The 22,900-nt window shown below is 47.7% G+C and overlaps 1 protein-coding gene across 1 annotated transcript in view; it reads right to left on the bottom strand.

Annotated features, from left to right (window-relative positions):
• mybpc1 (myosin binding protein C1) overlaps window positions 1-22,900 on the bottom strand; it is a 103,324-nt gene that overhangs the window by 27,652 nt on the left and 52,772 nt on the right. The window contains exons 12-22 of the mRNA XM_078417469.1: window positions 19,433-19,447; window positions 16,158-16,217; window positions 12,360-12,526; window positions 9,289-9,421; window positions 7,419-7,543; window positions 6,277-6,382; window positions 4,957-5,117; window positions 3,533-3,698; window positions 2,129-2,235; window positions 874-1,007; window positions 349-508 (exon numbers count right to left, since the gene is read on the bottom strand). Of these exons, the coding sequence (XP_078273595.1) occupies window positions 349-508; window positions 874-1,007; window positions 2,129-2,235; window positions 3,533-3,698; window positions 4,957-5,117; window positions 6,277-6,382; window positions 7,419-7,543; window positions 9,289-9,421; window positions 12,360-12,526; window positions 16,158-16,217; window positions 19,433-19,447 (1,334 nt within the window). The remainder of the gene's footprint in view (window positions 1-348; window positions 509-873; window positions 1,008-2,128; window positions 2,236-3,532; window positions 3,699-4,956; window positions 5,118-6,276; window positions 6,383-7,418; window positions 7,544-9,288; window positions 9,422-12,359; window positions 12,527-16,157; window positions 16,218-19,432; window positions 19,448-22,900) is intronic.

The raw sequence follows: 22,900 nt of genomic DNA, 5'->3' as shown, positions 1-22,900 counted from the left end.
GGCCCGGATAGAGTGGATGTGGAGAGGATGTTTCCACTAGTGGGAGAATCTAGGACCAGAGGCTATAGCCTCAGAATAAAAGGATGTACCTTTATAAAGGAGGACTTTCTTTAGTCAAGGGGTGGTGAATCTGTGGAATTCATTGCCAAGTCATTGGGTATTTTCAAGGTGGAGATTAATAGATTCTTGATTAGTACGGGTGTCAGTGGTTATAGGGAGATGGCAGGTGAATGGGGTTGGGAGGAAGAGATGGATCAGCCATGACTGAATGGTGGAGTAGACTTGATGGGCCGAATAGCCTAATTCTGCTCCCATAACTTGTGAACTACTACTTGTATGATCACTCACCGACGACCTTTATTTTCAGCAGGGCGCTGTCCTCTCCAGCTTCATTCTGCACCACGATCTTGTAGGTCCCGCTGTCATCTTTCTCCGCTGAATCGATGACCATGGAGGTGTGGTCAGGGAATGACTCTGCCCTCACCCGGTTTCCAGACTCCAGGATTGCCTGCGGGGACCAACAGCGTAACTGAGACAGGCCGAACCTCGGCCGAACTTCGAGTTGCAGCCACGAAGGTGGTGGCAGCAACTCTGGAAACTGGTGGCGCGGTGGGCAGTAGGAATGGTTCTCCAGGGTGACAGGGAGACACAGATCAGCCAGAAACGTGGGCGGCGCGATGGCAGGCAGAATTCAATTTTTTACACATGCAAAGTGATGGATATTGGGAAGTCAAACAAGGGCAGGAGCAGGCAATGGGTCGAATGCAGGCAAATGGTACCAGCCCAGTACGCCAACTTGGTCGGCATGGACAGGGTGGGCCGAAGGGCCTGATCCTGTGCTGTGCAGCTCTGTGAATCTACGAAGGGACTTACTTTGTCACCCTTCATCCATATGACTCTTGGCATTGGTTCTCCAGTGACGGGAATGTCCAATCGCAGCTTGTTCCCGGCCACAACCACGATTTCAGGCACCTTTGTGAGGCTGTCCAGGTGGAGTTTGGGAGGATCTGGTGGAACCAAGTTTTCAAAGGAAAATTAAACACAGAAGCATGATCATTGTTCTCTACCTACCTACCTACCTGCAGGTGGCCTGGAAGGGCCATCATACCACCCTGTCCAGACCCCATCATTACTGTGTGCAGGTTTTAAATGGGTAGGTTTGTCACATCACCCACTAGTCACCCAGCTCTCTGCCCTGCTAATGGCTACCCAACATGTCTATATTCCTATACAAGGAACTGCAGATGCTGGTTTGCACAAAAAGACACAAAGTGCTGGAGTAATTAAACGGGGTGGGGCAGCATCTCTGGAGAACATGGATAGGTGATGATTCGGGTCGATATCCTTCTTCAGTGCTGTGGAGGGAAATGAACTGACGACGTTTCTGAAAAAGTGTCCAGACCCACAACGTCACCTGTCCATGTTCTCCAGAGATGCTGCCTGACCCGCTGAGATGCTGCAGCACTTTGTGTTTTGCGCGTTTATTTACATTGAAGGATACCGCATGGGAACAGGCTCTTTGGCCCACTGGGTCCACACCGACCACCGATTACCCGTTCGCACTAATACTATGGTATCTCACTTTTGCAACCACCCCCTACACACCAGGGACAATTTTATAATTAACCTACTAACCCGAAAGAACACAAGGTGATGCACCAACAGTGGGCCAGGCATCATCTCTGGAGAACAAGGACAGGTGACGTTTAGGGTCAAGACGCTTCTCAGACCCGAAACGCCACTTACCCATGTTCTCCAAAATGCTGCCTGACCTGCTGAGTTACTCCAGCACTTAGTGTTCTTTTGTGTATTAACCAGCATCTACAGTCCCCTGCTTCTATGACCCACAAATCCGTACGCCTTTGGAATGTGGGAGGAAACTGGAGCACCTGGAGAAAACTCATGCGGTCACAGGGAGAACATGCAAACTCCACACAGACAGCACCCAAGGTCAGGATCGAACATGTGTCCCTGGCGCTGTGAGGCAGTGACTCTACCAGCTGGGCCTGGTCTGAAACACCCCTTTTCCCCAGTGAGACGATTGTCCTTGTAACACGGTTTTCGACGAGATGAGGTTTGTTAGGAATGAAACTCTTGTGTTCTAGCAGAACTACCCTCCTCCACTTACCGATCATGCGGAGTTTGGCTCCAAGATGCATTGAGTAGCCTTCAGGAACGAACGTGTATGCACCATCATCATCCAGAGCCATCTTCTCCACCACCAGCTTGTGAACCCTTCATCGACAAACAACTCGTCAGGGTTGCATCAACATCTCCCACAAAGTAGAAACATAGAAACATAGAAAATAGGTGCAGGAGTAGGCCATTCAGCCCTTCGAGCCTGCACCGCCATTCAATATGATCATGGCTGATCATCCAGCTCAGTAACCTGTACCTGCCTTCTCTCCATACCCCCTGATCCCTTTAGCCACAAGGGCCACATCTAACTCCCTCTTAAATATAGAGAAGCAGAAAGCCCAACAAGCATGCTCAACTAAAGACACAAAGTCCTGGAATAACTCAGCGGGCCAGGCAGCATCTCTGGAGATCACGGACAGGTAAAGTTTCAGGTCGGAACCCTTCTTCAGAATCATTATGGGCTATAACCTTTCAGTCTAAAGTAGGGTCCTGACCTGAAACGTCACCTAATCATGTCCTCCAGAGATGCTGCCTGAGTTACTCCAGCACTTGTGTCTTTTTTTCAAGTTTTGTTTAGTTTAGCTTAAAGATACAGTGTGGAAACAGGCCCTTCGGCCCACTGATCTGTGCGGAACAGCGATCACCCTGAACACTAGCACTATCCTTCACACTAGGGACATTTTTTTACTATTTTACCGAAGCCAATTAATCTACAAATTCGTATGTTCACAAGTCCTAGGAGCAGAATTAGGTCTACTCCACCATTCAATCATGGCTTGAAATCTATACGTCTTTGGAATGTGGGAGGAAGCCAGAGCACCTGGAAAAAACCCACACGGTCACAGGGAGAACGGGTAAACACCACACTGAGAGCACCCATAGTCAAGATTGAACTCGGGTCTCTGGCTCTGTATGGCAGCAACTCTACCACTACGCCACTGTGCCACCCTTTGTTTAGGGAGATCCAACAAATTCATAAGACATAGGATCAGAATTAGGCCATTTGGTCCATCAATTCTACTCCACCATTCAATTATGGCTGATCTAAGTCTCCCTCTCAACCCCATTCTCCTGCCTTCTCCCCGTAACTTTTGACACCCGTACTAATCAAGAACCTGTCAATCTCGCTTTATAAAGACTCAGTGACTTGGCCTCCACCTCCACTGATTCACCACCCTCTGACTATAGAAATTCCTCCTCAGCTCCTTTCTAAAGGTACGTCTTTTTATTCTGAGACCAAGCCCCCTGGCCTTAGACTCTTCCACTAGTGGAAACATCCTCTCCACATCCACTCTATCCAGGCATTTCGCTAACCCGAAAGTTTCAATGAGGTCCCTCCTCATTCTTCTAAACTCCAGCGAGTTTTCCACTGGCAATTCCAAGTACAGCTCACCTTCCTTTGTGAAACATCTTCACGTGGTCAGTCGGGTAGATGACCTGTCCATTTTTATACCACCTTCCGGGCAGATTGGCCAGCGACATCTCACACTGAAGCACGGCCTGTTGACCCGAGAGGACTACTTGGTCCGTGAGGCTTTGCAGGATCTTCAGTGGTCTCACTAGGAGGAAGGAGTCATCATCAACCATCTCGTAGCGAACATGACAGGCACAAAATGCTGGAGCAACTCAGTGGGTCAGGCAGCATCTCTGGAGGACATGGATAGGCAACGTTTCAGGCAGGGACCCTTCTTCAGACATTAAAAAATTGAGATGGGTGGTGGGGGTAGAAATAATGAAGGCACGAAAAGGCCAGGGCTGGCAACAGGTGACCTCAGGAAGGGTAGAGTTCATACTGGCCCACTGTTGGATGGGAAAGGTGTGATAACAAGAGGGAATCAAGGATGCAACCTGTGGAACTGGTAGGACGTCTAGGGTTGGCAAGGGGGATGGGGGGAATGCAGGAGTTACTTGAAAATACAGAAATCAACGTTCATACGGAGAACATAATCGCGACTCACTGCTGAACAACCGGTGTACCTCCATTGGAAGGAACTGTGGCTAGTTGTGCTAAGTCGGGTTGTGCTCAGATGCCATTGGGCCAGAAAGAGTGCAGAGAAGAGCAACGAGGATGTTGCAGGACTTGAGGGCCTGAGCTGGCGGGAGAGGTTTAGCATGCTAAGACTTTATTCCTTGAAACACTGAAGGCTGAAGGTTCAAATAATGTGGGGATTAGATGGGGTGAATGCTAAAGTTGAGGGAATAATAGCAGAGATTTAAGGTGAGGGGGTAAAGTTAATAGGAACTGTCGGGGCTACTTTCTCACACAGGAAGTGGGGGGTATGAAAGAGCTGCCAGGGGAGCTAGATGAGGCATAGAAACATAGACGAAACATAGAAAAATAGGTGCAGAAGTAGGCCATTCGGCCCTTCGAACCAGCACCGCCATTCAATATGATCATGGCTGATCATCTAAAATCAGTACCCCGTTCCTGCTTTTTCCCCATATCCCTTGATTCCTTTAGCCCTAAGAGCTGAATCTAACTCTCTCGTGAAAACATCCAGTGAATTGGCCTCCACTGCCTTCTGTGGCAGAGAATTCCACAGATTCACAACTCTCTGGGTGAAGAAGTTTTTCATCATCTCAGTCTTAAATGGCCTATCCCTTATTCTTAAACTGTGACCCTGGTTCTGGACTCCCCCAACATCGGAAACATTTTTCCTCCCTCTAGCCTGTCCAATCCTTTAAGAATTTTATATGTTTCTATAAGATCCCCTCTCATCCTAAATTCCGAATACAAGCCCAGTTGCAAGTCATGACTTCCTAGGGTTCTTGGTCTCCCCGTGTCCAAGTGACCAGGTCTGGGAAGGTGATACCTACTCTCGACTTTCACCACCGACGTGGACTGGCCCCCCGCGGTTTTTATGGAGTACGTTCCTGCATCGTTCTTGGCTGCCTCGGGAATGATAAGCCAGTGCTTCGTCCCCTCCGTCCTAAAGCGATACTTGGATGAAACTCCGAGCTCAACTCCATTCTTGTACCTGGAGAGGAAGACCACAACCTGATCAGGAGGAGAGGTGCAGGCAGAGGAGACGAGTCTAACTTAGCTTCATGTTCAGCATTATGGGCCAAAGGGCCAGTTCCTGTGCTGTACTGTTCCATGTTACCATTACACTAGGTAACCATCATAACGTCCGTAGTGCAACCAAAGACACAGTCGATAGAAGTCCACAGTTGCTGAGGTTAGTGTTGTGCAGTGTTCAAGAGACTGATGGTTGCTGGTAAGAAGGTGTTCTTGAACCTGGAGGTCACAGCTCTCAGGCTCCTGTACCTTCTTTCCGATGGTAGCATGGAGATGAGAGCGTGGCCAGGGTGGTGGGGGTCTCTGATGATAGAGGCAGCGCCTCCTGTAGATCCCTTCAATGGTGGGGAGGTCAGTACCTGTGATGATCTCCAGGTTAGAAAGAGTCTCAACGGGCTGAGTGGTGCCTATGATACAATGACGTAAGGGGGAAGATGGATAAACCTTTATGGGGCAGAGGAACAGAAGGAGTTATGAATGGAGTGAGATTAGGGGGGATGGCTGGACATGGACTTCTTGGGTTGAGTGAATTGTTTCTCCGTGAAGCGGAAGGCAGCAAACCAACTTTTACTTTACTTTAGAGATGCAGTGCAGAAACAGGCCCTTTGGCCCACTGAGTCCACACCGACCAGCGATGGCCCCCCGTACACTAGCACTATCCCACCCTAGGGACAATTTACAGAAGCCAATTAATGTCTTTGAGATGTGGGAGGAAACAGGATGAACAAAGGGGGTCCTGGGATGGGGAATGGGGGGGGGGGGGGGAGGGGTGGGTGAGGTGGGTACACAGAGGATGAAGAAGGACGAATATAACTCTAATGAGTACTTTTTGGTCGTCCGAAATGTGGCGACTTTTTTGTGTACTTTGTGTATTGTGTCAAAAAAAAAGAATGTCACTGTACAATAAAGTATCATTGAATCCCATACGGACTGCACCTAAAGTCAGGATGGAACCCGGGTGTCTAGCGTTGTGGGGCAGCAACTCTACCGCTGCGCCACCGTGCCGCCCTTCAGCGAGTGTGTACGATGTGAATGGCGTTCACTTCAAACCAGCTTGGCCAATCCTGCTCAGTCTACTGAACTCCCTTTTGGCTTTGAGCCAATGGGGTGAGGCGTACCATTTCAACTGGGCATTCTCCTCCGACACTTCACATTCCAATTCCACTCTGTCCCCGACCAGCCCGTTTATGTCCTCCAGCTCGCGAGTGATCAGAATGGGAGGCTCTGCAAAGACATAGGACAACGGGTGAAGGTCCACCCATAGCTCAGCGTGTCCCCGAGCCTCACCCTTCACCGGTGTGTTTTCCAAATTACACCCATCCCTGATCCCTCTGTGGTGGCAGGATTCCAGAACCATCTGCAGTGGGGACACCCACCACACTTGGACTCGGTACATGGACATGAAAGGTTTGGAAGGACACAGGCCAAGCCTGGGCATATGGATCTAGCTTGGTTAGGCAATTTGGTTAGCATGGACAAGTTTGGGCTGCCTCACCTCCTGTAGATCTCTACAATTGGTGGGGAGGTCAGTACCTTAGGTAGGAAGGAACTGCAGATGCTAGTTTAAACCGAAGACAGACACAAAAAGCTGGAGTAACGCAGCAGGTCAGACAGCATCTCTGGAGAAAAGGAATAGGTGACGTTTCTGAAGATGGGTCTCGACCCTAAACGTCACCGATTCCTTTATTCCAGAGATGCTGTCTGACCCGCTGAGTTACTCCAGCTTTTTGTGTCTATCTTCAGTACCTGTGATGACCTCCAGGTTGAGAAAGGATCGAGATGAGTTGAATGGCCTCGATGACACAATGACCAAAGGGAAAAGTTTAGTTTAGTTTAGAGATACAATGCGGAAACAGGCCCTTTGGCCCATCGAGACCACACCGACCGACAATGCCTGTTCACTAGCACTATCCTACACACCTCGGGGCAATTTACAATTTTTACTGGAGGCAATTAACCTACAAATCTGCACGTCTTTAGAGTGTGGGAGTAAACCCGGGGAAAACCCTCGAGGTCACAGGAAGAAGGTACAAACTCCGTGCAGACAGCACCCATAGTCAGGATCGAACCTGGATCTCTCGTGCTGTGAGGCAGCAGCTCTACCGCTACACCATTGTGCATAAATCTTTGTGGGGCAGAGGAACAGAAGGAGATTTGAGCGGGGTGAGATTAGGTGGGGTGGGTGGAGACGGATCTCTTGGGCTGAGTGGACTGTTTTGCAGCAAGTGAAACTTCTAGAGGAGGTTCTGGAGGAGCTTACCTTTAACAAACAATTCTGTCGTACACTTCTCTTCCCCAGCCGATACCTGGTATGCCGCATCATCTGCCTTGGTGCAGTTTTTTATGGTCAGCATACGTAATGTCCCCTTGTGTTCAAAGATGTACCTGTTCGAGGTTACAAAGGAAGGCTTCATTATCTGCAGTCTCAGGCCAATGTGGTGTGATGGGAACACTCCACACACCCAACATGATGTCGAGGGTCCTGCCCGAGTCGACTGCCTGTCCCTCTTCCAGGCCTACATCCATGCCCGCGTGTCCCTGAAGAAGGAACGCCCAGTACCCAAGGGGACTCTGGAGGCCTTCCGTGAACGCTAGCCATGGGGATTCCAGTGCGTTGCGTTTACGGATGATACCGTTGTCATTTGATAATTAATTGATTGCTGTTTGTAAACTGCTATTTGGCAGTATTGGTCCTTCCAGTACTTGTACTGTGATTGTGAAATAAACTCTCCTTGTTGAGGGAAAAAAAACATTATGCTCATTGCAGCACCTCATATTGCACTTGGGCAGCTTACAACCCAATTCCAAGTAATGCCCTCCCCTCACCCCCTCCCTTCCTTACCCCCCTCCCCCCCCCCCAACCCTGGTGTGCATCCATTTCTCCCATCACCTCCACTCACCCCAGTTACCCTATTTCTTTCCCCTTCTCCATTTGATCATTTCCCATCCCCAGGTCCGATGATTCCTTTTACTCCTCCCTCTTTCCCCTCCCCTCATTCCCCTCCCCTCATTCCCCTCCCCTCATCCCCTTCCACCCATATCCCTCCCTCTAGCTTTACATTGCACTCTTCCTCCTCCTCCTATCTGACACCCTTTTGCCTCCTGTTCACCTGCAGCCTTTGTCACTTACTCCATCCATCTTCCAATCAACCCCGCACCTGTATCCAACTATCACTTGCCAGGTTTTGTCCTGCCCCCACATCTCTTTTCCAGCTTTCTTCCCCCCCCCCCCCCTCACTCTAACAGTCTGAAGAAGGGCCCCGACCCAAAACATTGGGTCTGTCCATCCCCTGCACGGATGCTGCCTGACCGGCTGAATTCCTCCAGCACTTTGCTTTTTTTGTTCAGGATCAGTTATATCTGCCAAGTCCACCACGAACCTTGTGTCTCCGTCCCTGCTTCCTCTGCCTGTCCCTTATTCACCCTCAATGGAATGTCTCTCTTTCTCTAAAGGACCCAAAGTGCTGGAGTAACTCAGCAGGTCAGACATCATCTCTGGAGAACATGGAGAGGTGACGTTTCAGTTCGGAACATTGGGTCTGAAGAAAGGCCCTGACCTGAAATGTCACCTATACATCTTTGCCAATGATGCTGTCTGACCCGCTGAGTTCCTCCAGTACTTTTCTTTTTTGCTCAAAATTCCAGCCTCTGCAGTTCTTTGTGGCTCTGTTCCGTTTAACTAAGAGGTACAGGTCCTCCATCGTTTTCCAGCACCATTTGCTCCAGAGCCTTTCGGGATTATCCGTTTTGTTGGACTAAGAGGTCACGACCTCTAAGAGGAGTCCACTGGTACTGGAACAGTCCTGCTGGACCACTGAGGGGCTGAGATACTGGCCAGCAAAAATCGGCCTTGGAAGTTGGCTATGGGAAAAGATCTGCCGGCTCCCGCCGTGCCGGAGTTCCAGAGTCCCGGCTGCAGGGAGCAAATTCGATCCCCCGATCGGCCCGGAAGTCCCAATGAGGTTGCATCCGGCCGAGGCACCATGCTTTATGGGGGGGACTTCCGGGTGGGTGGGGAGTGGGATCTCAAGTGCCCTCTCATAATTTTGTCCGGATTACAGGAGGTGCCGGACCACAAGTTGCGGGAAAACCGGCGTTGAACCTGCAGAACATTTAAGGCAAAGACTTACTTTGGACCAGGGCGGATTTCTTGCCCGTTGCGATACCACTTCAGGTCAACAGTTGGATCTGCCAGGTCCACCACGAACCTTATCTTGCCACCTTTCTCCACCTGGTACCCGGGCTCCAGAATCTTGGCAAAAGCTTGGTGTGTAAGAAAGAAACCAACATTAAACAAAAGCCAACCAAGGCATAGACAGGGCAGACAGAGCCTTTCCCAGAGTGGAAATGTCAAAGACCAGAGGGCATAGCTTTAACATGAGAAGTGCAAAGTTTAAAGGAGGTGCATGGGGACAGTTTACAAAGAAGGTGACTGGGGCTTGGAACACTGGGGTGGTGGTGAAGGTGATTGTGGTTTAAAAAGGTTGTTAGATAGACACATGGATATGCAGGGAATGGAGGGATAAGGATCATGTGCAGGCAGAGGAGATTAGTTTAACTTGGAATGGGCATTGTACACCAAAAGGTTTGTTCCTTATCATCCAGAATAAAAGGACGCACCTTTAGAAAGATGAGTGGGAATTTCTTTATTCAAAGGGTGGTGAATCTGTGGAATTCATTGGCACGGACGGCGATGGAGGCCAAGTCATTGGGTATTTTTAAAGCGAAAAATGGACAGGCTCTCGATTAGTAAGAATGTCAAAGGTTATAGGGAGAAGGCAGGAGAATGGGGTTGGGAGGGAGGGATAGATCAGCCATGACTGAGTGGCGGAGTAGACTCGATGGGCTGAATGGCCTAATCTGCTCCTGTGACTTATGAACTTCGTGTTCCATGTTTACATTTTATTTTATTGAAGGTTTGGAAGCATTTGTAAATAGGGGATGGGATGGATATGCAAGATTGGAGCGCAGGGCAGGATTTTGCATGGCCCATTGCAGAATCTTTGTACATACTCCTCACTCGCTTTCAAGGTCCTGCAGGTAAGCGACTCTATTGTCCAAGTTCCGAGAAGGTACAACCTGATCATCTTTGGGCAACTAATGGCCACATGTGCACAGGGATAAAATCAACACTAATATTTCAATTTATCAGCTTCATTTATTTGCCAGGTCAATATCTAGCACCATAAGCAAGGTAGCGTCTGAAATTCAGATCTTTTTGTTCAACAGGACCAATGTAGAGTACAATGTGCTACTGTTTGTGCATTAGAGAACAGGGTGGGATTTTTACACTAATACCATCATTACACATGAGTCCCATAGAGGGGAACACAAAGTGCTGGAGGAACTCAACAGGTCAGGCAGCATCTGGAAAGCGAACAAACAGACAACACTTTGGCTCTGGACTCTTCTTCATACTGTTGGAGAGTCCAAATCTGTCTGAAAAAAGGGTCCCCGACCCAAAAGGTCATCTGTCCATTAAACGGTGGGTCAGGCCTGAGGGGACAAGTGGCCAAATCATGCTCCTATTTTCCTGTGTGGGTATTTTAAGCAGAGAGTTAAACACAATGTATTGGAGGAACTCAGCAGGTCAGGCTGCATCTTTGCACGCATCAAGAGGTGAAAACACCTTCTACAGAATCTTACACTCTCAGGGCTGTGGGGAGAATGTGGGGGAATGGGGCCAATTGGAGAGGTCCATCCAAAAAGAGGGAAGGTTTTTTGGTTAATTCACATTCAGTAGAGAAAGAAGTCTGAAGAAGGGTCTTGACCCGAAACGTCACCCATTCCTTCTCTCCTGAGATGCTGCCTGACCCGCTGAGTTACTCCAGCTTTTTGTGATACCTTCAATAGAGAAAGGATATGTTTCCATGTGTCTTGCAGGATACTTTAAAGTCATGGAGTCAAACAGGGTCTCTGGCCCACCTCGTCCACGCCGACCAAGTGGTCCCATCTCAGCTGGTCCCATTTGCCCGCACCCGGCCCATATTCCTCTGAATCCCTCCGAGGTCATCTGCTGATTTGTCCTGGTCTTTTTTTGCCTCCATTTTCCACCCCCCCCCCCCTCACCCCCTTCTTTCAGTCTGAAGAAGGGTCCTGAGCCAAAATGTCACCTATCCATGTTCTCCAGAGATGCTGCCTGACCCGTTGAGTTACTCCAGCACTTTGTGTCCATCTTTGGTATAAACCAGCATCTGCAGTGCCTCGTTTCTACATTTGGGTTTGCTCCACTGTGAGATCTCCCCATGGTGTGCCTACTTTGAAGAAGTTCTCCTCCACTCTCCAATGGGTGTTCGGTGAGACCCTCTCTCACTGCTCCCCCTCTGTGATTCCTACCGCTCTCCGGCTCTACGACCATGTTTGTACCCAGACATGTGGAGGTCATCTGCTGTCGGCCCTCATTTGTCCTGGTCTTTTCCGCCTCCAGTTCTTCCATCCCCCGCCCCTACTTTCAATCTGAAGAAGGGTCCCAAGCCGAAACATCACCTGTCCATGTTCTCCAGAGATGCTGCCCGACCCGCTGTTACTCCAACACTTTGTGCCTATCCCTCTGAACCTCCTTATTTGTGTACTTAAAGTCATAGAGTGTGGAAACAGGCCCTTCAGCCCTCTTGCCCACGCCGAGCAACATGTCCCATCTGCACTAGTCCCACCTGCCTGCATTTGGCCCATATCCCTCTAAACCTGTCCTATCCATGCACCTATCCACATGTTTCTTAAATGTTGCGATACTACCAGCCTCAACTACTTCCTCCAGCAGCTTGTTCCATACACCAACCACCCTCTGTGTGACAAAAGTTACCCCTCAGGTTCCTATTAAATCTTCCCCCCCCCCCCCCCCCCCTCATCTTCAACCTATGTCCTCTGGTTCTTGATTCCTCTACTCTGGGCAAGAGACTCTGTGCATTTACCTGATTTATTCCTCTCATGATTTTATACACCTTTGCAAGATCACCCCTCATCCTCCTGCGCTCCAAGGAATAAAGTCCTGGACAACCTCTCCCTATAGCTCAGACCCTCGAGTCCTGGCAACATCCTCGTAAATCTTCTCTGCACCATTTCCAACGTGGCAATATCTTTCCTGTAAAATGGTGCCCAGGACAGAACACAATGCTCTAAATGCAGTCTCACCAATGCCTTAAACAACTGCAACCTCACCTCCCAGCTTATCTACTCAATGCTCTGATGGACGACTACTTGCCGGCACTTTTCTTCTCTTCTCGTTTGATTCTCTTCAGACGACGCAGCAGACCCCTCAGGTCGGTGATGCCGTTCTCAAACGCAATCTTCTCATACTCGTGTGGCTGAGCGCCCTTCAGGAGCTCCCAGACATCAAAATCGGGGTCTGTGCTTTCTTCCTTAATCTCCCTGGCAATGGAGACAAGAGTTGAGTTCCACCTTTCCCAGCGCTTCTCCTCCTCCCCCTGCCCTCCTCTCGTTCTGCCTTTAATCATCCAGGTTTTCAACAACAACGTTTCCTACTCTGACAATGTGCTCATATTGTGGAGAGCACATTAACAGGTCACATCATGGCCTGGTTCGGTAACTCGAACGCTCAGGAGCGAAGAACATTACAAAAAGTGCTGGACACTGCCTGGTCCGTCATGGGTACTGTCCTCCCCACCATCGAAGGGATCCACAGGAGTCGCTGCCTCAAAAAGGCAGCCAACATCATCAGACCCTCACCACCCTTGCCATGCTCTCATTTCACTCCTGCCTCGGGAAGAAGGTACAGGAGCCTGAAAACTGTAAGCAACCAGGTTCAGGAACAGCTTCTACCCGAGAGCCATCAAGTTATTAAACACTCCAACCACCAACTTGGTGGCATTGCTTTCATCTGTGCACTACTATGGTTTATTTAAAATATATATATAATATACTGAACTTTTTTTGTAGTTTATGATGTTTGCAGAGTACTATATTTGCATATCGGTGTGTTGCTTCAATTAAGGATTATTTTGCTCCATTTGGGGACATAAGACATGGGCACAAAGCTACCTAGGTTTAGTTTAGTTCAGTTTAGAGATACAGCATGGAACCAGGCCCTTCGGCCCACCGAGTCCATGCCGACCATTGATCACCCATTCACACTAGTTCTACGTTATCCCACTTTCTCATCCACTCTCTACACACTAGGGGAGATTTACCGAGGGCCAATTAGCCTACAAACCTGCATGTCTTTGGGATGTGGGAGGAAACCGGAGCACCCAGAGGTCAGGATCAGAAACCGCAGAAGACAGCTCCTGAGGTCGGGATCGAACCTGGGTCTCTCGCGCCGTGAGGCAGCAGCTCTACCAGCTGTGCCACCATGCCGTTCCAATATTCTGTACTCTGGTATTATTCCCTTTGCACCACCCGTCGTACCTGTGTTTGGCTTGATTGTTGTGTACAGTATGAATTGACTGGACAGCACGCAAAGGTTTTCACTGCATCTTGGTACGGTGGTTATGGGAGATTTCAACATGCAGGTAGACTGGGAAAATCAGGTTGGAAATGGACCCCAGGAAAGAGAGTTTGTAGAGTGCCTTCGAGATGGATTCTTAGAACAGCTTGTACTGGAGCCTACCAGGGAGAAGGCAATTCTGGATTTAGTGTTGTGTAATGATCCTGATCTGATAAGGGGACTAGAGGTAAAAGAGCCATTAGGAGGCAGTGATCACAACATGATAAGTTTTACTCTGCAAATGGAAAGGCAGAAGGGAAAATCGGAAGTGTCGGTATTACAGTATAGCAAAGGGGATTACAGAGGCATGAGGCGGGAGCTGGCCAAAATTGATTGGAAGGAGGCCCTAGCAGGGAAGACGGTAGAACAGCAATGGCAGGTATTCCTGGGAATAATGCAGAGGTTGCAGGATCAATTTATTCCAAAGAGGTGGAAAGACTCTAAGGGGAGTAAGAGACACCAGTGGCTGACAAGGGAAGTCAGGGACAGCATAAAAATTAAGGAGAGGAAGTATAACATAGCAAAGAAGAGTGGGAAGACAGAGGATTGGGACTCTTTTAAAGAGCAACAAAAGTTAACTAAAAAGGCAATACGAGGAGAAAAGATGAGGTACGAGGGTAAACTAGCCAATAATATAAAGGAGGATAGCAAAAGTTTTTTTAGGTACGTGAAGAGGAAAAAAATAGTCAAGGCAAATGTGGGTCCCTTGAAGACAGAAGCAGGGGAATTTATTATGGGGAACAAAGAAATGGCAGACGAGTTAAACCGTTACTTTGGATCTGTCTTCACTGAGGAAGATACACACAATCTCCCAAATGTTCTAGGGGCTGGAGAACCTAGGGTGATGGAGGAACTGAAGGAAATCCACATTAGGCAGGAAATGGTTTTGGGTAGACTGATGGGACTGAAGGCTGATAAATCCCCAGGGCCTGATGGTCTGCATCCCAGAGTACTTAAGGAGGTGGCTCTAGAAATAGTGGAAGCATTGGAGATCATTTTTCAATGTTCTATAGATTCAGGATCAGTTCCTGTGGATTGGAGAATAGCAAATGTTATCCCACTTTTTAAGAAAGGAGGGAGAGAGAAAACGGGTAATTATAGACCAGTTAGTCTGACATCAGTGGTGGGGAAAATGCTGGAGTCAATTATAAAAGACGAAATTGCTGAGCATTTGGATAGCAGTAACGGGATCGTTCCGAGTCAGCATGGATTTACGAAGGGGAAATCATGCTTGACAAATCTACTGGAATTTTTTGAGGATGTAACTAGGAAAATTGACAAGGGAGAGTCAGTGGATGTGGTGTACCTCGACTTTCAGAAAGCCTTCGACAAGGTCCCACATAGGAGATTAGTGGGCAAAATTAGGGCACATGGTATTGGGGGTAGGGTACTGACATGGATAGAAAATTGGTTAACAGACAGAAAGCAAAGAGTGGGGATAAATGGGTCCCTTTCGGAATGGCAGGCAGTGACCAGTGGGGTACCGCAAGGTTCGGTGCTGGGACCCCAGCTATTTACGATATACATTAATGACTTAGACGAAGGGATTAAAAGTACCATTAGCAAATTTGCAGATGATACTAAGTTGGGGGGTAGTGTGAATTGTGAGGAAGATGCAATAAGGCTGCAGGGTGACCTGGACAGGTTGTGTGAGTGGGCGGATACATGGCAGATGCAGTTTAATGTAGATAAGTGTGAGGTTATTCACTTTGGAAGTAAGAATAGAAAGGCAGATTATTATCTGAATGGTGTCAAGTTAGGAGGAGGGGGAGTTCAACGAGATCTGGGTGTCCTAGTGCATCAGTCAATGAAAGGAAGCATGCAGGTTCAGCAGGCAGTGAAGAAAGCCAATGGAATGTTGGCCTTCGTAACAAGAGGAGTTGAGTATAGGAGCAAAGAGGTCCTTCTACAGTTGTACCGGGCCCTGGTGAGACCGCACCTGGAGTATTGTGTGCAGTTTTGGTCTCCAAATTTGAGGAAGGATATTCTTGCTATGGAGGGCGTGCAGCGTAGGTTCACTAGATTAATTCCCGGAATGGCGGGACTGTCGTATGTTGAAAGGCTGGAGCGATTGGGCTTGTATACACTGGAATTTAGAAGGATGAGGGGGGATCTTATTGAAACATATAAGATAATTAGGGGATTGGACACATTAGAGGCAGATAACATGTTCCCAATGTTGGGGGAGTCCAGAACAAGGGGCCACAGTTTGAGAATAAGGGGTAGGCCATTTAGAACGGAGATGAGGAAGAACTTTTTCAGTCAGAGGGTGGTGAAGGTGTGGAATTCTCTGCCTCAGAAGGCAGTGGAGGCCAGTTCGTTGGATGCTTTCAAGAGAGAGCTGGATAGAGCTCTTAAGGATAGCGGAGTGAGGGGGTATGGGGAGAAGGCAGGAACGGGGTACTGATTGATAGTGATCAGCCATGATCGCATTGAATGGCGGTGCTGGCTCGAAGGGCTGAATGGCCTACTCCTGCACCTATTGTCTATTGTCTATTGTCTATTAAGACAATAAGAAACCAACATCAATGTCTTGCCCACACAATGACAACTCACCTGTGCTTCAATAACCCACTGAAGTCAAGCTCTCCTGCGTCATCCTGACCATCGGTTCCACTTTTAACAAAGAACAAAAACATGCAAGGTTTTAGGAATCTAGTCAAAGGCAAACTGTAAATGAGAAACAACATTCACTCAAGAGAAAGTCTAAAGAGAAAGCACCACATAACGATTGCAATGGAAAGAGTTGAACCAACTTATTGGCAAAATTTGCTCAACTTCCAGAATTTTCAAAAGTTCACACAAATGCAAAAGGAATAATGTTTTGTAACATTAAAGACCTGTTACAAAATAAAACAACAGATTATATTAATGTAGATTCAATTCTGAGGTGGCCCAATTGATTACCTGATCAGGTAACACATAACTCTGAAGTTAATCTGCCTTCAAACTTTACCTTTCAGTGCCCCGCTGTTTTCAATAAATACTCAACAAAATAATGATATTTCATCCTCTCCTCAAACCCCATCAGTCCTTCATTCCGAGGCTAAATGATGTGCCTGTTACAATTTTGAGAATGAATGCTCACACATTGAACTCAAGTACAAAATGGCTTCAGTGGATAGCACACAAAAACTAAGATTCATCACTGTATTTCGAAACACGCGACAATAATAAAACAATGCCAATACCATGCGTTTACAGAAGTACAAAGAATCATAATCCTCGAAGCCTCGTAATTCATGGATGTCCATGGTGTCCATGCATTTCTGGACATGAAGATGTTTTAAGGTCCAATTGTTTCCACCCCACACTGAGACGTTGACCAACAATCAGGCAAGTCAATGGGAACGTTAGTTTAGTTTACTTTAGAGATACAGCACCGAAACAGGCCCTTCGGCCCACTGAATCCGCACCGACCAGCGATCCCCGCACATTAACATGATCCTACACATACTAGAATTTTTTTTACATTTATACCAAGCTAATTAACCCACAAACCTGTGCGTCTCTGGAGTGTGGGAGGACAACGAAGATCTAGCAGGTCACGGAATGTATAAACTCCGTACCAACAAGCACCCGTAGTCAGGATCGATCCCGGGTCTCTCACGCTGTAAGGCAGTAGCTCTACCATTACGCCAACATGCCGTCCCTTGAACTAATACCACTAGGGAATGGAGGGCTGGTAGTAGGCTGGAATAACTAAATAGCTTCAACTCGTGAGTAGTGAGTACTGGAACAGCAGTCTTGGAGGCTTAATTGTCACTGACAACTCTTTTCTTTGGAGTGTCGGAGGCTGAGGGGAAACCTGATAGAAGTTTATAAAATGATGAGATGTTTAGATAGGGTAGACAGTCAGAACAGTTTTCCCCTGATAGAAATGTCAAAGACTAGAGGGCATAGGTTTAAGGTGAGAGGGCCAAAGATTAAAGGAGATGTGTTGAGCACGTTGTTTTTTGCACAGAGGGTGGTGGGTGCCTGGAACGCACTGCCAGGGTGGTGGTGGATGCAAATATGATAGTGACGTTTGAGAGGCTTTTGCATAGGCACATGGTTACGCAGGGTATGGAGGGATATAGCTGATGAGCAGGCGAAGGAGTTGGGAGAGTTGGGAGAGTCTAGGACTAGAGGTCACAGTCTCAGAATTAAAGGACGGAGATGAGGAGAAATTTCTTTTAAGAAGGAGATGAGAAGAAATTTCTTTAGTCAGAGGGTGGTGAATCTGTGAAATTCTTTGCCACAAAAGGCTGTGGAGGCCAAATCAGTGGATATTTTTAAGGCAGAGATAGATAGATTCTTGATTAGTTCAGATGTCAGAGGTTATGGGGAGAAGGCAGGAGAATGGGGCTAGGAGGGAGAGATAGATTCAGCCATGATTGAATGGCAGAGTAGACATGATGGGCCGAATGGCCTAATTCTACTCCTATTCCTTATTATATGTTTAGCACAGACATTGTGGGTCGACAGGGCCTACTCTTGTGCTATGTTTGCTGTTTAACTGCCCTCTGAAATCATAACCATTTAATTTAAGTGTATTTAGGGACGAGCAATGGGCCGGCACGGTGGCGCAGCGGTAGAGTTGCTGCCTCACAGCGCCAGAGACCCGGGTTTGATCCTGACTACGGGTGTTGTCTGTACGGAGTTTGTACGTCTTCCCTGTGACCGCGTGGGTTTTCTCTGGGTGCTCCGGTTTCCTCCCACACTCCAAGGTGTACAGGTGTACAGGCTTGTAGATTAATTGACTGTGGTAAAATTGTAAATTGTCCTCTATGTGGAGGATAGTGCTAGTGTACGGGGCGATCGCTGGTCAGCACGGACTTGATGAGCTGAAGGGCCTGTTTCCGTGCCATATCTCCAAAGTCCAAAGTAAAGACAATAAATGCTCGCCACACAATGAATTTATTACAGATGTGAGGGAGCCCCTGAATAACTTGGCCGGATTATGATGATGTTTGTGTGCAGACATTTCATCTATCCCCACCGACGACTGTTACTCATCATTGATGGATGCAAAGACCGCACCCTCGCCCACGAAGAATGTCTCGACAAGAAGGACAATCAAAGCACTCAAGAGAAGCAAACAAAAAAAAAAAAACTGGCCACAGTAAGAGACTGTGTCCCGAGGGTTAGTTGGAGAACCATGAAAGACCATAACGGTGAGAAGAAAATCATAAGATGTGATTGCACAAGTTTGAGCACAGCCTAGACCATGAAACCTGGTAGACAAGTCACATCGGCTTCCTGAAGTCCTTCCGTACAGCAGGAGGTACTGATGTACAAGATCAACATCTTGTCAATCGAGTGTAGACGTGTACCCATAATCCCGAGATTATGGTACGTAAACTTTTTAAAATTAGTAAGATTAGTCAATTGTTCAACAAATTGACCAATAAAGATTTATGATCGGAAACTCACGGAGTGATTTTACGTTTGCTGAGCCTAAACCGAGGCATGGTGCACCTGTGCTCAACGTTGCTTTCGATAAACAAAGTAGAGTTAATGTCAAAGTAGGACGTGGAACCTCATAGCTTCAAGAGTCAAGTGTCAAGAGATTATCACTCTGCTCAAGGCAGTCGGCACGAATCTGTGGTTAACATCACCGCGGAGTGAGGAGCAAGTTACACTCGGGCAGCAGGGAGACCACGTTAAACGGGCAGGTCTCTCTACCACCAACCCAGGGAAAGGCAAGACACAAGATGCTAATTAAACTGAAGATTACCCATAAGCTTACTCGCTCACTCTCATCCACAGAAAGATGTTAAGAGGGAGAAAGAGTTTCTCTCCTTCACTAAGAGTCACCGTGACATAGAAAGTTTCAGAGAGTTTCTTACCTTACTGGAGCAGCCCTATGAGTGAAAGAATACAAAATAGAATTTTCTTAGAGGTGAACTTGGAGGTCGTGCAGATTAGTAAAGAAAAAGACATTCAGAAGCCCTCAAATGCCATCAGGCAATCGGGCAGGCAAAGTTAACCAAGACCCATTTAACTAACGATGTGTAAACCGCGGACCCTCCAACTCCACCAAGACTCCATTGTCCATCCCACCAAACACCATAGGGACACCCAAGCCTCAGCCAATCACCTACCCCATCACTCATCAACTAATCTTGACCACTCAGGACCCAATGAACTTTGACTCATCCATCCACCAACCAACTAAATGTCACCACTAAACCTAAACCCATCCATGCATTAAACAACCACCCAAGACCCCCACCGCTACAAGCAGAACGTCCCCGAATGCTCCCCTTAGATATGGCATATATTGTCTAGCCAGATGTTCCAAATCCAATATCCAGATGTTGCATTTCCAGATGTTGTGTATCCAGACATTGCCTATCCAGATACTCCCCACAGTCGTTACCCATCCAGATACTTCCCACAGACGTTGCATATCCAGCACCAAATCTGATGTTGCCCTCATGAACGCTATTGCCTCTGTTCCCATCACTGTGCTCCATCATCTCACTAAATCTTCACTGCTCTTCCATTCAGAAAACTTCCTGCACTTTGGTTGAGATTCACGCCTGAAAAGTTGTCTTCAATCATTATCGTTCAAACCTATCTTTTGTAAATGGTGTGAGGTGGCTGGATGTACTGTTTAAAAATTCAGAAGTCTCATCCCAAATGATTCCTACAAATGATGGGAGCAGACCAGAGTGGACGTTTCGGGTTGAGATGTTTGGAGGTCCACCGAAGGTCGCTTTCACCATCAGATGATCCAACAGATACCCAGAGGCATCCATACAGAGGTTTTTGTCACCTGAGTATTAACCAGTCGGCCAATCCTCCAGTTCCGTAGAGGACAGTTGCTTACCTTCTGAGTTCTTAGGAAGTGCTCAGTGTTGCAGATCTTGCTCCAGACCTTGGAGCTTGATGTGCTAATTGTCCATGATGCCATTTTCCAGAAGCTCTCACTGCTCAACTTTGCATCCATTTGGGAAAGCTTTCATCTTACCACTGCGGGCATTTTTGTGTTTCCTGCCCTAGTTTCATCCTCCTCCAGGAACTGTAAACCTGGTGCCTTTCCTCGGACCATTCTTGAGCCAGATGGGAGGCCATGGAAAATACTTCTCCACCTGACCTCCCTCCATTCATGTTGCTGCATCCTGCACTGTGTATCTTGTGCTTTTTGTGAAGAAGACAACGTTTCTTCTAGACAAATGCTCTTTTGGGGAAGGAGCCTTCTTCCGACCGTTGGACTTGAAATGTTGTCCAACTCTGAAGATTGGTCCTGGCCCCAAACGTCGTCTGTCCATTACCTCCACAGATGCTCCCTGACCCTCTGAGACCCTCAAGCACTTTGTGTTTTTTTCTCAAGATTCCAACACCTGCATTTCCTTGTCTCTCTGACATTGTCTTGTGCCAGGGCTGGTCGAAAGAGAAATCAGTAAGTGGTTCCTGGCACAAAGAGGACAAGGCAAACCTGGACCATTATTCCTTCATGAGAACGCGGATGTAGACAGTCCATGGGAACCTCCAGAGAGACTGAATGAGGGGTCGCCTCCCAGACTTTGAAGATTATTCCATGGATGGTTGAGTTTGCACTCCTTTCTTTCAGCCACCACATGAAGAAGCCCCAAGTTCAACATCCCTACCGTCTTAGCATCTAATCGATAACCTACACACTGACCACACCGGACATGTTGGGGTCCTTGCTTGAGTGTTTGAAGGAGCTTCTGGATGCACTTCAGTCCCACCTGCCTGATCTTTGGGCACCCACTGCAAGGGATGTGATGGGATCGTTGGGTCAGAGTATGGGTCTTGTCTGTCCGCTCCTGGGGCTGGCCAAGATGGTCATTCAGAGGTCCAGGCAGAGTCTGGTTATGGCTTCTATCTGCCCCTCTTCCCAGGCCATGTCCGTTCCCAGCTGTCCCTGGAGGGGAGCACATGGTGACCACTTGCTCCCTGCGGCTGGCGGCCTCTATCAACGCTGGAGTGAGTCCAAGATCGCGATGGTTGTATTTTAATTTGAGAACTTTGTAAATATTCTGCTGAAAGTTACTGCAAATAAATCTCTTAAACATGCCTGCCAATCAATATGCAGGTCTGCAAAACTCACAAACTCTACTGAAACTCAAAAGTTCAAAAACGTTTGTAAACAGCATCTGCACTCCCTTGTGTCAATTTCACAAATTCTTCAATTTTAAGTAACTAGCTCCAAAACACCCCCTCGTCTTTTTCCCCCTCTCCCTATCTTTTTCCCCTCTCCCTCACATTTCCCTCCTCTCTTCCCAGTGCCCCACCTGGATACGCACCCATTTCACCTTTTAACCTTCCACCTATATTCCATCCTCTGGCTTCACATTTCATGACTCTTCGCTCTTTATCTCCTTATCTCACACTTTTTGTCTTTTCATCTCTGGCCTCCCTTACCTGTATCCACCTATCACTTGCCAGGCAGTGGTTGGTCCTGATGTTTTCTCGTCTCTTCACCCACCCCGCCCCCATACTTTCAGTCTGAAGAAGGGTCCTGACCCGAAACATCACCCCTTTTACCTACAGAGATGCTGCCTGACCCGCTGAGTTACTCCAGCACTTTGTGTCTATCTTTGTCTCACCTCTACCTCTCTTACAGCTTCCCCCATCCCCTCCCCTCCCCACTACAATCAGTCTGCAGAAGGGTCTTGACCCAAAACATCACATGTCTGTGTTCTCCAGAGACGCTGCCTGACCCATTGAGTTACTCCATTCTTTTTTGGTTAATTAACATCCACAGTTCCTTGAGCTGATAAACTCTAAATCTGTTCCCTTTCATCCCCAAACATTGGAATCTTTACAGAAAACATTGTTATTCCCTTTCAACGTGACCAAAATAGCCTGTGTGTAATTGCCAGGATGTGGGACGCTGCGATCAGACCAAGAATCAAATGCACTGGTTCAAACCAAAAAGGAGGAGATTAATTTTAAGCAGTCAGTTGCCACGACCTTGAACTTGCTGCATGTTTAAAGAGGAACTTCCAAAACAGAATTCTGCTCACCCTGTTGTAGGAACAATGTTGTTAAGCTGGAAAGGGTGCGGAGAACATTTACACGGATGGTGCCAGGACTTGAGGGCTTGAGGGCCTATACACAGAGGTTGGGCGGGCGAGGACCTTATTCCTTGGAGCGCAGGAGGATGAGAGGTATAAAATCATGAGAGGAATAGAGTGGGTCTTTTATCCAGAGTAAGCAAGATCGAGAACCAGGGGACACAGGTTTAAAGTGAGGGGGAAAGATTTAATAGTAAGCTGAGGGGTAACATTTTTTACACAAAGGGTGGTGGGTGTCCGGAACGAGTTACTGGAGGGGGTAATAGA

Source organism: Rhinoraja longicauda, chromosome 20 (genome assembly GCF_053455715.1).
Source record: "Rhinoraja longicauda isolate Sanriku21f chromosome 20, sRhiLon1.1, whole genome shotgun sequence".
In the NCBI taxonomy this organism is placed as follows: domain Eukaryota; kingdom Metazoa; phylum Chordata; class Chondrichthyes; order Rajiformes; family Arhynchobatidae; genus Rhinoraja; species Rhinoraja longicauda.
This window is presented reverse-complemented; position numbering and strand designations above follow the sequence as displayed.